Source organism: Amphibalanus amphitrite, unplaced genomic scaffold (genome assembly GCF_019059575.1).
Source record: "Amphibalanus amphitrite isolate SeventyFive unplaced genomic scaffold, NRLGWU_Aamphi_draft 000184F_arrow, whole genome shotgun sequence".
NCBI lineage: Eukaryota > Metazoa > Arthropoda > Thecostraca > Balanomorpha > Balanidae > Amphibalanus > Amphibalanus amphitrite.
Window position 1 is genome coordinate 497,283 of NW_024881679.1, and position 12,723 is coordinate 510,005.

Here is a 12,723-nt window from a genome sequence, read left to right on the forward strand (position 1 = left end):
AAACACGACCAAATGCCAGGGGCATTACGGAGTTTGTTTACGTCGACGCTGTCGCGCCGATCCGTCCGCGGCGGGTCCGGGAGGGATGCAGAGTGATGATCCAGCTCAGGCCTGATCACTCGGCTGAGGGAGAGTGGCAGTGCCCCATGCCACCCCTGACAGAGTCTCCAATGAGGGGCGCCGCGCCGCAATCCCACCTGAGCCAGCCTCAGGGACTGGCAGAGCGGGCGGGATTGTCCGCAGGTGACACATTACCGTGCCACAGCCATATTATCCCCCCTGGGACGAGTTCAGCCACTCTCACCAGTCACCACCGACCCGTCTCCCATGAGCCGGCCGGTCCCCATCCCATCATCTGCGCCTCCCGTCCGGCTGTCCGTCAGGCCGACCGCCGCGGCAGCTCGCCTCCTTTCTCCCGGACCGTCGTGGCCAACAGCCGACCGGTGAAACTGGTGCCGTCGCACGGGGCCGGCCAGCGCGGCTCACCGGCCGGCCCGAGCGCGTTCACGCTCTGAATCTGCCACGCACCGGTCGCGGCCGCCTTCGCCGAGACGGTCGGCCCAGCCCGCGGTGCTGGGATATACACACAGCTTCTCGTAGACTGGTTGGGTTCGGGAGGATCAAACGTGCTGAAACATACACATTACACAGCGCTGCGTACACAGGTCATGGGCGGGCACAGGGCGGAGGATGAAATGAAAATAGGTCAGCATAGCAGCCTGCACCAGAGGAAGTAGATCAAACTATGTCCTACATATACATTTGTAACAGATTTGATTTTATTTAGCGGCATTTCAGGAGTGCCGGTTGTGGCGGTTGGTTTGTGCACCAGCCTCCATCTGCCGCCATAGGGCCAGTATCAGCGGTAAGAGCCTCAGCAAAGCAGTGCCGCCGAGTGGCGCTATCTCGGATCAGCCTCCCCAGCCATCAGACAGAGACTTAGGCCGAATGTCGGCCGTCTTTAAAGCGCTTGGTCGCATCGGCCAAACGGTGTGCATGACGCCGGGCTTAACCTGCTTCTACTGGCTCGCTTGATTTGCGATTAAGGCGCTTCTCAGTTTCACCAATAAATATTCATGAGAGACGAGTGAGAAAAGGGATTGCTTTTCACGGTTAAAGGTCTTCTTTCGAGTGGATATATTTGATTAATTAGGCTTGGCTTAATGCGAAGCCAGCTGAAGGTTAAGAAGACAGAGGCGGCCAAACTTTGAATAACTTTTCTAATAGCGAGCTCGGATTCTGGGCACCGTTAAACCATTCTTCGAACAAAATATGTCTATGAGGCGGACAAAGTCACAAGAGGGGTCACTCCACATTGTTCCTAGCACATAAACCTACAAAAATAGCTTGAGCGATTCCGTCTTCGATAAAGTAAACAGATCCATCATCCAACAAAAAATGAAGCAACTATCCAGCTCACACCTGTTCGGGAAGAGTTCGGCAAATAGTGGCGCATCAAGCGGGTGCGCCCCCGACGACCGCTTATGACCCGTTTGACGGACGTGCAACAAAATACTCTCCGCGATACCCTCTATAGGGCGCCGGTAACCCCTGTGGTAATTGGTATGAACCCACTGACAGAGGGTACGGCTTCTCATCAAGACACCATTCACACCATTCCTGTGCGCCCATTCTCCCTTTGGTAACTGGCTCGCTCTGAGGGCGCTGATCCTCCGCACAGCTAGGATACACTACCTATGGAACCCTGGTGCCCTCTCAGGGCGTCTGTGCCCCGGTCACCCCTGTTTAGGGGCGCCAGGGCCCCACGCGGCACTGTCTGAGGGTGTCGGTTTCCCGCGCGGCCCTGTCTCGGCAAACCGATCCGCTCGGCTTGTCTCGAGCCATCCGTGCCCGTAGTGGGGGCCGTGACCCTGAGAGAGCAGCCGCCGGCGGCGATCGATCTCGTCCGGACGGCTCTCCGACTCTGCCGGCGCCCCGCTCTGCCCACCGACGGCGGTTCGGACCCCGTCACCGCGTCACGGAGGAGCTCCGACCGAGCCGGGCCAGCTCTCCCGGCAGTGTCGGACAGATAACCCGGCTTAGCTCGAGTCACCGAGCTGTCCTGGCTCTCTCCCAATGTCACCGAGCGGGCCAAGCTCTCTCCCTGTCTTCCGGCTGGCTAAGCTTTGCCCTTGTCACCAAGCTTACAGAGCTCTCTCCCAGCGTCGCCAGGCTGGTCAAGCTCTCTTACAGTGGCCATCCCCATACCACCAAGGTAGCCCAGCCTTCCCCGTGTTCCTATTCATCGAGCTTGCCCAGCTCTCTTCCAGTGTTGCCAAGTTGGCCAAACTCTTATCTGCACGAGGGGTTGGTGGGTTCGACACTCTCAGAGGAAAAGGTAAAAAACGGATACCACGGGAGCTCACTAAATGCAATGCAGTGACTAGAGATTGTGCTGCCACGAATGGATCATGAGCAAATGCGCTACACTTGCGTCAGCAAGCCGACGAATTTGAAGAATATCAACAAGTACATAATTGAACGATGCTAGCGTGCACCTTCTTCTTTGTCGTGTGTGGAAGAGAAGAGCCAGCCTAGTCTCGATATGATGTGCGTGCATCCGTCTAACCAGGATGTGGCTCGGCACAAAGATGACAAAAAGCTTGATAAGAAACGGGTGATGTTATGCTTCAAGGAAGAACGAAAGGCACGTGCTCAATATCAACCCCTGCCGAGTCGTTCCCATTTCCAAAGAACGCATGGCTGAATTCCTGGAGCGGCAGCCACCGTGTTTCCCGGCCGTAAATTGCGCGGCCCACAGCTCTGGCGCGTACGGCGCTATGTGAAGTGTGAAGTGTGAGCCACGAAGGCCGTCACGGCACCAGAGGAGCCGAAGCCAGCCCGAGCCACAGCCAGCGCGGTGTCCGGTGAAAGCGTCCAGAGCCGCCTCTCAGGGCCGTCACCGGACGCGTCTGCAGATCTTCAAAGTGCCGCCCGTGTGTCGGGCGTGTCTCCGTCTGGGCCCGTGCCGCCGGTGGACACCGGAGCCGGCAGGGGCGGCCGGCGACCGTGTGATCTGCCCGCGGCCGGCCCCACCGGCGCCGCCGCCGCCGGGAGCGCCGCCGATGACTCAGCTCCGGTGGGACGGGCGCCGCCGCGGGGGGCGCACCGATTCGGCCCGGCAGCGAGCGGACCGTTCAACACGTCACCCGGAACCCGGCCCGACCTCCAGCTCGGCCGCTGTCAGATCCGGCCGCACCCTGGCCCAACTCCAGCCCTGCCCCAATCCGCCAAACCCATTCCAACTCTCCCAAACTCAGCCGAGTCTGTTCGGTCCCCAGGCGACAGACGAACTGACTACGACGGAGCGAGAAGTCACGTCTCGGCGTAAATAGGACAGCCACCTCGACTGGCGTCGCAGGCGCAGCTGCCGAGGCTGAGCCAACGCTCACCAGGCACGACGCACTGATGCGCATCAGACAGACCCACATAAGAGGAGGCCGGAAACGCTGTCTTACGGAAGCGCAGCGAACAGTGCGAGGCTCCTCGCTAGCCCAGTCCGCTTTCAGGCGGATCCAGTGTAAGAGAAGGAGAGTTCATCCGTCCGGTTAGCGACTGTGAATCAGATTCTTAGATCGGTAGGCCATGGCATGGTGGTTGATGGGTTTCTCCGGGGGTTCACCAGCCGCCAGGGCACCACCAGACACCATTCGCTCAAATACCGCTTCCCCGAATTCTAGGAGGTTCCGAGCATCTACTGCGCATCCGATGCAGCCAAGATCGGACAGAGGCCGGTTTCCTGGATCTCATACTTGGCCCAGTTCAGTTGGCAGTAGGCTCATCCTCGGCTCACGCTGATAAGCCGCGGCGGTGTGGTGCATTCCCGCAGGGCGAGACGGCCGCCGGGGCTCTGGCTCCGTGAACTCGTTGTTCTGCAACCCCTCCCCGCTCCCAGGCCGGCGGCGGCTGAGCGGCGCCGTCTCCGGCGGGCGGGCGGCGCCGGCCGCCGGTATGCGGCCTTGACAGGTGCATTCCTCCGGCTCCGGCGCCGGCCGGCCGGTCCCGTTATCCGGCCGGCGCGGCGGACCACTCACCGTACTCGGTGCTGTACAGCTCGCAGACGGGGTACTCCATGTACCGAAACTCGGGGTAGTACTCGTAGCCGGGTACGGGCGGCGGGTACTGGTGCGGCGCGCCGGTCGACTCGGGGCCGCCGCCGGCCGCTCCGGACGGTGTCATCGTGCTGATCATAGCGGGCCGCCGCCGGCTGAGCACATATCACCGGACACACTGCTCCACAGAGGTCGGCACACGCTCGCCGCCACTGTCGGACAAACACTGTCGCCGCCGATGGCCGGCGGGAACTGGAGCCGCCGGAGCGGCGCGGCCGTCCCCGTGTCGGCCGCCAGAGGCGCTGTGGTGGCGCGCGCGCCGCTCGACCGGCCCGCCAACTGTGTCAGCAGAGCTGGGCCAGCGCCGGCCCGGCCGCCAGAGCTGCGCACATCTCGGCCGGCCGACGGGCCGACGACCGGAGCGGCGCGGCGCCGACGGAGAGCGGCAGCGGCCCGGCGACCCCACCAGAGGCGCGGAGAAAACAGCGCAGACACGCGGAGAAAACGGGCACGACGGACCGACAAGCGAGGATAACAGGGAGCCGGACAGGTGCTGGGGAGGAGCGGACATCACCAGTTCGCTGGCACCCAGACCAGCTGAAAACACAGGAGATAGGAGCGGGAATAAGTAACGCAATGGCTGAAACATGACCGAGATACCGGCTGGACAACAAGGGCCGGAGGCAGCGATTGAAAAAAAAAACTGAGCTATCAACGTGCTCATCCATTTTTAGTCTACCCTCACTTAAAATCATATCATACGCTGGTCCAACTCTGGTCAATGAGCATATACTGAATACCTAAGCCTAAATCTGACTTATGTGTATATCCTAGTTCGTCTGATTGGAAGGTCCCTTATCCTGGAGCACCACGCATGTCATCATCGGCCAGAGTAAACGTTTAACACGTCACTGTGTAGGAATCTAGTTGACCGACAGGACAGACCACAGTTCACCGAGTATCCGGCCAGGACTATATACAGAGCCGCGGTGACGAGACACAGAGCCGGGCCAAACCACCAGCAGAGGTGCCACCCCGGTGCCCCATTTCCACACTCGTAGGGCGACAGAGGTAGCACAACTCCACATCACTCCACAGAGGTGCCACCCTGATACTACTTCACATACTACACGCATACTACAAAGCAGTACATAGTCCCATGAGGTGCTATCTCACCCCCTTTTTTTCGCCCAAAATCATTCAAGGTCTCGATCGGAGAAACGACGATAAAATGATTAGAACAGCTTCAGCTCCTCGAGTGACCACATCGTCGTCAGTTTGTTTTGGCGACAGCCATGCCCTTAACAGAGAGTCGGCGTTCAGAAAAATAACTACTTATAAAAAGAACCAGTCTCAAACAAAGTGTGTGTTGAATGCTGCGCTCATGTCCATCTCGTGTCTGTGCAATGAAAAAGCAAGAATAATTTCTAAGGAACACCCCTTAAGGGTTACATCGAGTTGAGAGAACAATCAGTGGCGGCGCCACGAATTTTCGCCAGTGGGGGCAAGCTTCAGGTGACCCGACTGTTGTCTGATAACCCGATCTGCAAAATCCATGAGCTCCTCGCCCCTAGATGTTGCCAATTAGAAATTATCATGGTTTCAGGTTTCATGCATGCGTATTGAGCTTAACCCTATTCCTGGCGGGCTCCGCCGGGACAAGAAACTGGCGGGGGGGGGGCCGATTCGGCCCCCCCCCCCTGAGATCTCGAGAACGAAGCAAGATAGCGACAAGCGGTAAACGGCATCGGATACGCACGGCCAAGATCTACAATTTTTACTAAGGTCATTTTCAGGTCAGGTCAAAGATGACGTCACAGGGGTCGAAAAAGTCAAAATGGCGGCACTAGATATGGAGAGAGTTTTTCTCGAATAACTTTCGTATTAGTCAAGATAGGAACAAACTAAGGGCATCATCGTGATCCTCTCGTCAATCCGCATCGAATGATATATATGTTGACCTCGAAAGGTCAAGGTCAAAGGTTGACCTCAGGTCACGTGACCTCGAGGTCATCATGTATATCATTCGATGCGTCTTGACGAGCTGAACACAATGAGACCATCCACGCGTCTGTATCTTGTTCCTGTACGGAGTTATTGGCCAAAAACCTTTGGTGACCTTTGATGACGTCACATGACCTCACAGCTGCCCAACAGCAAAACAGACCTCAAGGTAGTGAAGGTTGATCGTATATGAAGTCATGTATGGTATATGGGGCCATTCCGACCCGTTTTAGTGGTAAAAACAGGGAGTTGATTTTTCCCCCATTGACTTATAATGGGGAGGTCGCGAAATTGACCTGACCTTAGGTCACCGATATCAAAATTCCGAGATATACAAATTGCACATACTGGTACCCTAACTAAACCCTGAAGAGAAGAAATTGATCGGTCAAAAACTCTAGCTCTGGCGTGATTGCAAACTTTTCTGAGGTAGCGTCACCAAACCGCCTCTGGTGACCTGACCTGAGGTCAGATCAACTCAAAATTTTCAGACATGTTGCGTAGAAGCCTTTTAGGAAAAGTCAGAAAATTTGAGCTTCCTAGCTCAACGCGTTTGGGAGATATAACCAAAAAACCTCAGGGGGGGCTCCTGAGGCCCCCCCCGCCAGGAATAGGGTTAAGCATTAACCCTCCCGGGCCCGGAACGGGGGGGGGGGGGCGTTTTTCGCCTCCCCTGGCGAATATTTGTGATACCATATGAACGCTTAGGAGTAGACAGTAATCAGTAATCAGTACCTAGTTCTCTTTTTTACCGTAGTGCGAATATATGCGTTTCTCTCACACACTATTGATACCAGAATAAGCTCTATTAGGGCGATCCATATACATTTCCAGATAACCCGGATATACATACCTACCTATCACATTTTGTCATACCTCCCTGAGCTCAGTCTCAGTCTAAGGGTTCCCAAAAGAGGGTGAACTCTTCTCTGGCCGATTTTGACAAGCTGCCTCTCAACCTCCTCGAGGTCAAGCTCGAGGGCAGCCTTCTGGTGAATGAAAATGAGTAGGAAAATGAGTGGGAGTAGGAGATATGCGACAGACGGTCTGAGAACGAACGTTCTGCTGATGCACTTGATACGGGAATCGTCAAAAACAGGCGTACTATTATAACCGCCTATCATGAATATTGCACCGGTCTTCTGTTCCCATTTCAAAATCAGCCAAATTTTGTGGGGGTAAAAACATAGTCTTGCCCCCACGGCCTCCTGCCAGTGGGGGCAGTCTGCCCCCACTGCCCCCACGGTGGCGCCGCCCTTGAGAACAATACATGTCCATTGTCCACCCACTATCTATAACTCGTGTTATCCTGTTGGCGTAAAGGATGCAGGCATGAGGCAAGACGTCTTTAATCCAGCGTGTCCGCATTCACAAAGCAAACAAGGATCACCTAAGCAGGAAAAGCGGTAGCCATACTTTCCAGTCGAGTGACATAGAACATGCTGCTGTTATAATTCTTTTGGTGGGGGTGAAATCGGCAGTCTCTGTCAGCCGACCTCCATCCTCGTCTTGTCCGTCAAAAAGCAATCTAGAAAGGAGTCATTAAGTCGCTGAGGCGAACTGAAGCTAACTGAATGCGATGACAGAGCATGCAATCGTTATACCTGGCTTGAGTGACATCACACAAGCGAAGGTTAACATCTGTCATTGTATCTGATTAGCCAGGAACGGAAAAGTGGTGACCATTCCACTCTGTCCAATCATGGAAAGAATATATTTTATGCTTTCAGCAGCACCTATTCAGTTTTCATCATCAGGTGCCAGCCAGATGTAACAAAATCGTTAATTTCCCTTCGACGCAGGCGAAAGCAAGCGGAACGCGCCACAAGTTAGGCGTGGGGCAGCTCAACGCAAACATCGTTTGCGATAAAGAAGAATCGCAACTGTTCAGCCATGAAGGTGCGAGCTCAAGAACAGCACGACCCAGTTTATCGATGCTGAGCAGCAGTGCAGGTTACACCAGGTTATGAATTTCATGCTTAACAACATGGCTGAGGGTTACACCAGGGCCTGGATTTCGTCAGACCGTCAAATGTTTCACTTTTTTCATTAGGTGGGCTGGTTTATCTCAGTAAACGTAACCATAGCATGCTCTAGCACACAGTTCTACTCTCACAAATCGCATCTTGGATTCACGCGCACTGAAAAGTAGGAAACCAGAACAAACCGACCTCACTGCTGACGGTATGCTTTGCGGAGAGCTAAAATGTCATCTAAATCAGTAAAAATTCAGGATTCAGGATTCAGTAAAAATGTCGGCAGACGGCACACCAGTGCAGTGTTGTGGCACGAGAAAATGGAGAAATGACAGACGAGAGAAAATATCCATTGTCATGCTACACCTGTCGCGTCATGCGATAGAGCGATAGCCCGGGAAGTGAAGAGAGATGCTTTTTAGCAGCTTCGCGTCCAGAAGGTGACAGACAGCAGCGCAGGCTCCATCCCCGACGGACAATCAAGCGGGAGGACGGAAGGACAGACGTACGGGTGCAAGAAGAACACACGAGCTGGGAGCCCATGACGATCAAGAAGCCAGCCATCATCAGACCGGAACATCATCGGCGCCAATACGAAGACCAATCCGTGTACAGAACAATCCCACACCAGCGTATGGACCAAGACCAGATAAGAGACCATGATAGCAACTGATGTCACTAAAAGTGCCGAAAACATGGTGGAAATCAGTGCCAGCGGGCCGGAAAAACTGCATTAGCATTCCCAAATCATCATTGTTTTGTAGGTTTTTACCAACCGCTTGGCTATGCCATACAGACCGGCCAGCCAAACTTTCCAGCACCCAGCCCCAGACGTTTACTCCGGCTTTAGCGAGCCCACGTAACTTTGCATGTGAAGTTTGGGCATTATATTTACGTGGGAGCTGAGATCGTGCTGCCCTGGCAACAACAGCGACTCCCTTTTCCACAGCGTGGCCTCTCGTAGCTATTGATCGCGTCAGGCGATATGTAATAACCGACAGGGACAGAAAATAGCCGCTGATAAACGTCACAGTTCATTACGTCAATCGGCTACGGGGCAGAGCACCAGAAAAAGTTGAAACTTATCTATAGATCAATATCCACTAGCAGAATAAATAATTTTTTTTTCAATCAGAAGCATGAACTAGTCGTAAATCCAAAGCACATCACAACCTTGGCACAAAAAGCACACATTGGCAACAAAAGCAAAAAACTTCATTGCAAGTATGTAAACGAGTGCGCAGCAGTACCTAATACAATTTTGTAAATCGTGGCGAAACATATCCGGGTAGCTCCAGTAATATAAAGGTTTGCCAGAGCATCCAAAGAACAGGGCAGTGCAGGTAAAAGGCCGCTGCTGAGAATGGGGGCGTGGCTGCAAGGCTAGAGCGGCCCCAAAGACGGAACAAGGCTCAAGTGCCCCAGAGACGGGACCAGGCTCGAGCGCCCCAAAAGGCGGGACCTCGAACAGCCCACAGCCGGGACAAGGCTCTAACACCCACAAGACTCGAGGACAAGGCTCCAGCGCCCCCAAAGACGGGACTGGGCTCGAGCGCCCCGAGAAACGGGACAAAACTCAAGCGCTTCAGAGACGGGATCTCGAGCGCTCCAGAGACGGGATCTGGAGTGCTCCAGAGACGGGATCCCGAGCGCCCCAGAGACGAAGGGTCACGGGGAGCAGCTCCTCAGACAAGGCTGGCGGGGTCGATCGGCACCGGAGTGTTCCGGAGACCGTCGGAGCCCGGCCCACACAGGGCCTGTTCGTGGCAGTCACAGTCGGCTGACAAATCTGCCCGATCTGCGGATACCTGGTACAGAGGTGTGGCTACCGTCTCAGTACCAGTTCGCGACTTGTTGAGCGGCCCCGCACCCCCTGTTCCGCCACCCGTCTGCGGCTACGCGGTATTGAGGCGTGGCTACCGTTTCTGTACCAGTTCATGACTAATTACGAGTATAGACCCACCACAAAGTTAGCCGACTCCGTGGCACAATGCAAACACCGCAAACTCTGGAAGTGGCGCATGCATTTTGCATGATTTTTTTTTTAGTGAAATCAAAACAGGACCATATGTTGAACGAGATAAATACGCATTCCATGCTTATCCAATATGGATTCATTTAGTGCGTGTAACAATCGCATTAAATTGTATGTACACTTGCTTTTAGAATAGGTACGCTGACGGAAACTCAGAACAGGGCTACCTATTTCCAAAGGATCATACCGAACTACCGTAGGTAGCTGGTGTGATTGGGGTAGCTGTTGTGATTGGGGTATCTGGTGTGATTGGGGTCCTTGGACAGGATTTTCCAGCCCGTGGGCGGCCGCCGGGTGGGGCCGAACCACGACGGTTCGGCGTGTCGGCGGTGGCGGATCTCGCGGGGTCGACCGCCGCCGCCGCCGCCGCCGCCTTTTGTAAATAAACATCGCAGGGTGCGGTGGCGCGGCACACGACCGCAGCCCCCCCCCGCGCCGCGCACGAATGAGCCCTCCCACCTCCCCCCCCCCCCTGCCGCGCACGCACCGCTTTGCACACCAGTCCCACGGCACCGCTATCCGTGTACTTATCAGTTATCACCTCATCAGACTCTAACCCTGTTCAGAATCCATACCAGCTCTGCGCTTCTGCCGGTATCAGCTCACACTTTTCTGAAGCGGCCCACACTAGTTCAGTTCTGCCGATCATATTAACCGCTCTATTTCGTATACGTCACATACCACTCTCCGTATCGAAACACATTTCTGCCGGTATGGGCTCATACTTTTGCCCGTTGCAGCCCATTTTGTTCGTAGCATCCCACACGCCTGTCCACATCAGCCCTCAATTTTGTTCAGATCAGCCCACAATTTTGTACACACCAACAAAAACTGCTATCCCCATCAGCCCACACTTATGTCCCTATCCACCCACACACAAGCGAATCAACCCATCCTTCATTGTGTACCAGACCACACCTCTGTCCACATCAGTTCATGCTGAGTCCAAATCAGCCTTCCTTCATTCTCAATCCCGCATTCCTAAACGCCACCCACCCCCACTGGCCCCGCTGACCCTACCAGTCTCCCCCAGCCCAGCTCCGGCGGGCGGTCAGCTTTCCAGCCTCGTCTGTGAACTGCACGGCGACAGCGCTAAGTTCGGCCCAAGGTCCGGCATAATCAGCGCCGGAAAATCGGGTCCGGCCTGCATCGGACTGCCGCCGAGCTGTTCGCAGGTAAACACAGTGACAAAAATAGACACAGGAACGCCGATTCCCAGACAAGTTCACGACCGGCACCGCTATGGCGACAGGGCCTTTCGTGGCCAGAGATGGCGGATTTCCCTCGCAGAGGGCTTTCCTTCGCGATATTCTTAATCTGCTGAAAGTATCAACCATTACAGATGCTTTCCGCTTTTTTTCGGGCCAGTTACCGCATCGTTTCTGCTTTCAGATCGGTAAGTTCAAAGCTGAAAATCAGAAGATAAGAGTGGAAATTGAAAAGCTGGCTGGTATGTGAACAAGGAGTGAAGCCATGTGCCGTCAGCTGCAATGGATTGTAGTTAAGGACGACTTTATGGTTAGCAAAGCTGAGTCAGCTACCGACCATAGCAACAAACATCGTCTATGAAGCGGCAGCCTTGTTTCGTAAGAAGCCAAACTAATGGTCCAACGTCACGAAGCTCATCAAATTGTTGCTATAGTGTAATTGGCGAAAGGTAAACCAGTGGCTTCACTTTCATCATCACCTTTACCCAGGATCAGTGCTACATATGTTCAGCGCTGTGGGACATCCTTTGTGGCTGCCGCGACCCGCACCGGTCCCACTCCCACTGTCCATCGGGCCGTCTGTGTCTGTGTGTGTGGGCTGGGGCCAGGTGGAGGCCGGCGCCGGCGGCGGGGGAGGGGACGGGGGCGGATCCTCCCACACCTTCAGCTCTGTCTCTCCACCCGCGCCCGCGCCGGCACGGCCGGCGCGCCGGGCACCGTTCGATACCGCCCACCGGCCGGCCCGCCCGCACCATACGGCCAGATGGCTGGTCGGCCGACAGCGCCGGGCAGCGCGACACAGTCGGCCGGCTGGCCACGGCTAGAGACCGGTCAGAGGGGCAAACTGACTGCGGACCGCCTTAGGAAGAAGTTTCTAGGAATGACCACAGGAGAACACGGCTTTAGACGACCACACGCTGGCAGATCAGCATGGGCACAGCTACGGACAGTCATATGCAAAACTGGAAATAACGGCTGGGATCATACACCGGTGAGACCAGACAGAGGCGGCCACACAACGGCCAGATCAGCCATGAAAGTTCATGAACTTCTGGTCCGGTCAGTCAGGGAAGGGCATATGAGAGAGCCAGATAAGGAGATCGTGAACTCAGCTGAACAGACCGGTTGTGACGGTCACACACCGAACAGAGCAGTCAGAAAAAGTCACACATATCCAGTCAGATGAACCGGAGCACATTCCTGAATACGCGGCGAAGTCTCTCATGGCAGCCGACAATTGTAAATCGAGTGGTTTACTCAATGAATCTCGGTCCAGATGGATGTAACACAACCGTAAACACTACTGGTTGATAGCATGACCAGTGTCAAACTTGAACAGTCGCGAAGCCATGGAAGAAAATGCTCGTGAACTGAATCTGATTGACAGGCGCTCAAGTGGTGGACGTTTTGTCCACTATTCAATGACACTGGAATGTGACATTGGGAAT

The 12,723-nt window shown here is 54.9% G+C and overlaps 1 protein-coding gene across 3 annotated transcripts in view; it reads right to left on the minus strand.

The window, feature by feature from the left end:
- The window catches only part of LOC122384243 (fibronectin type-III domain-containing protein 3a-like), a 51,555-nt gene that overhangs the window by 35,214 nt on the left and 3,618 nt on the right, over positions 1 to 12,723 (minus strand). Inside the window, exon 1 of one of the 3 annotated variants that reach the window (XM_043371418.1) lies at positions 4,035 to 4,359. The exons of the other annotated variants lie outside the window; for them this stretch is intronic. Coding sequence (XP_043227353.1) covers positions 4,035 to 4,191 — 157 coding nt within the window. The 5' untranslated portion in view covers positions 4,192 to 4,359. Of the gene's footprint in view, positions 1 to 4,034; positions 4,360 to 12,723 lie in introns of those variants that run through there. 3 annotated transcript variants of the gene reach the window in all.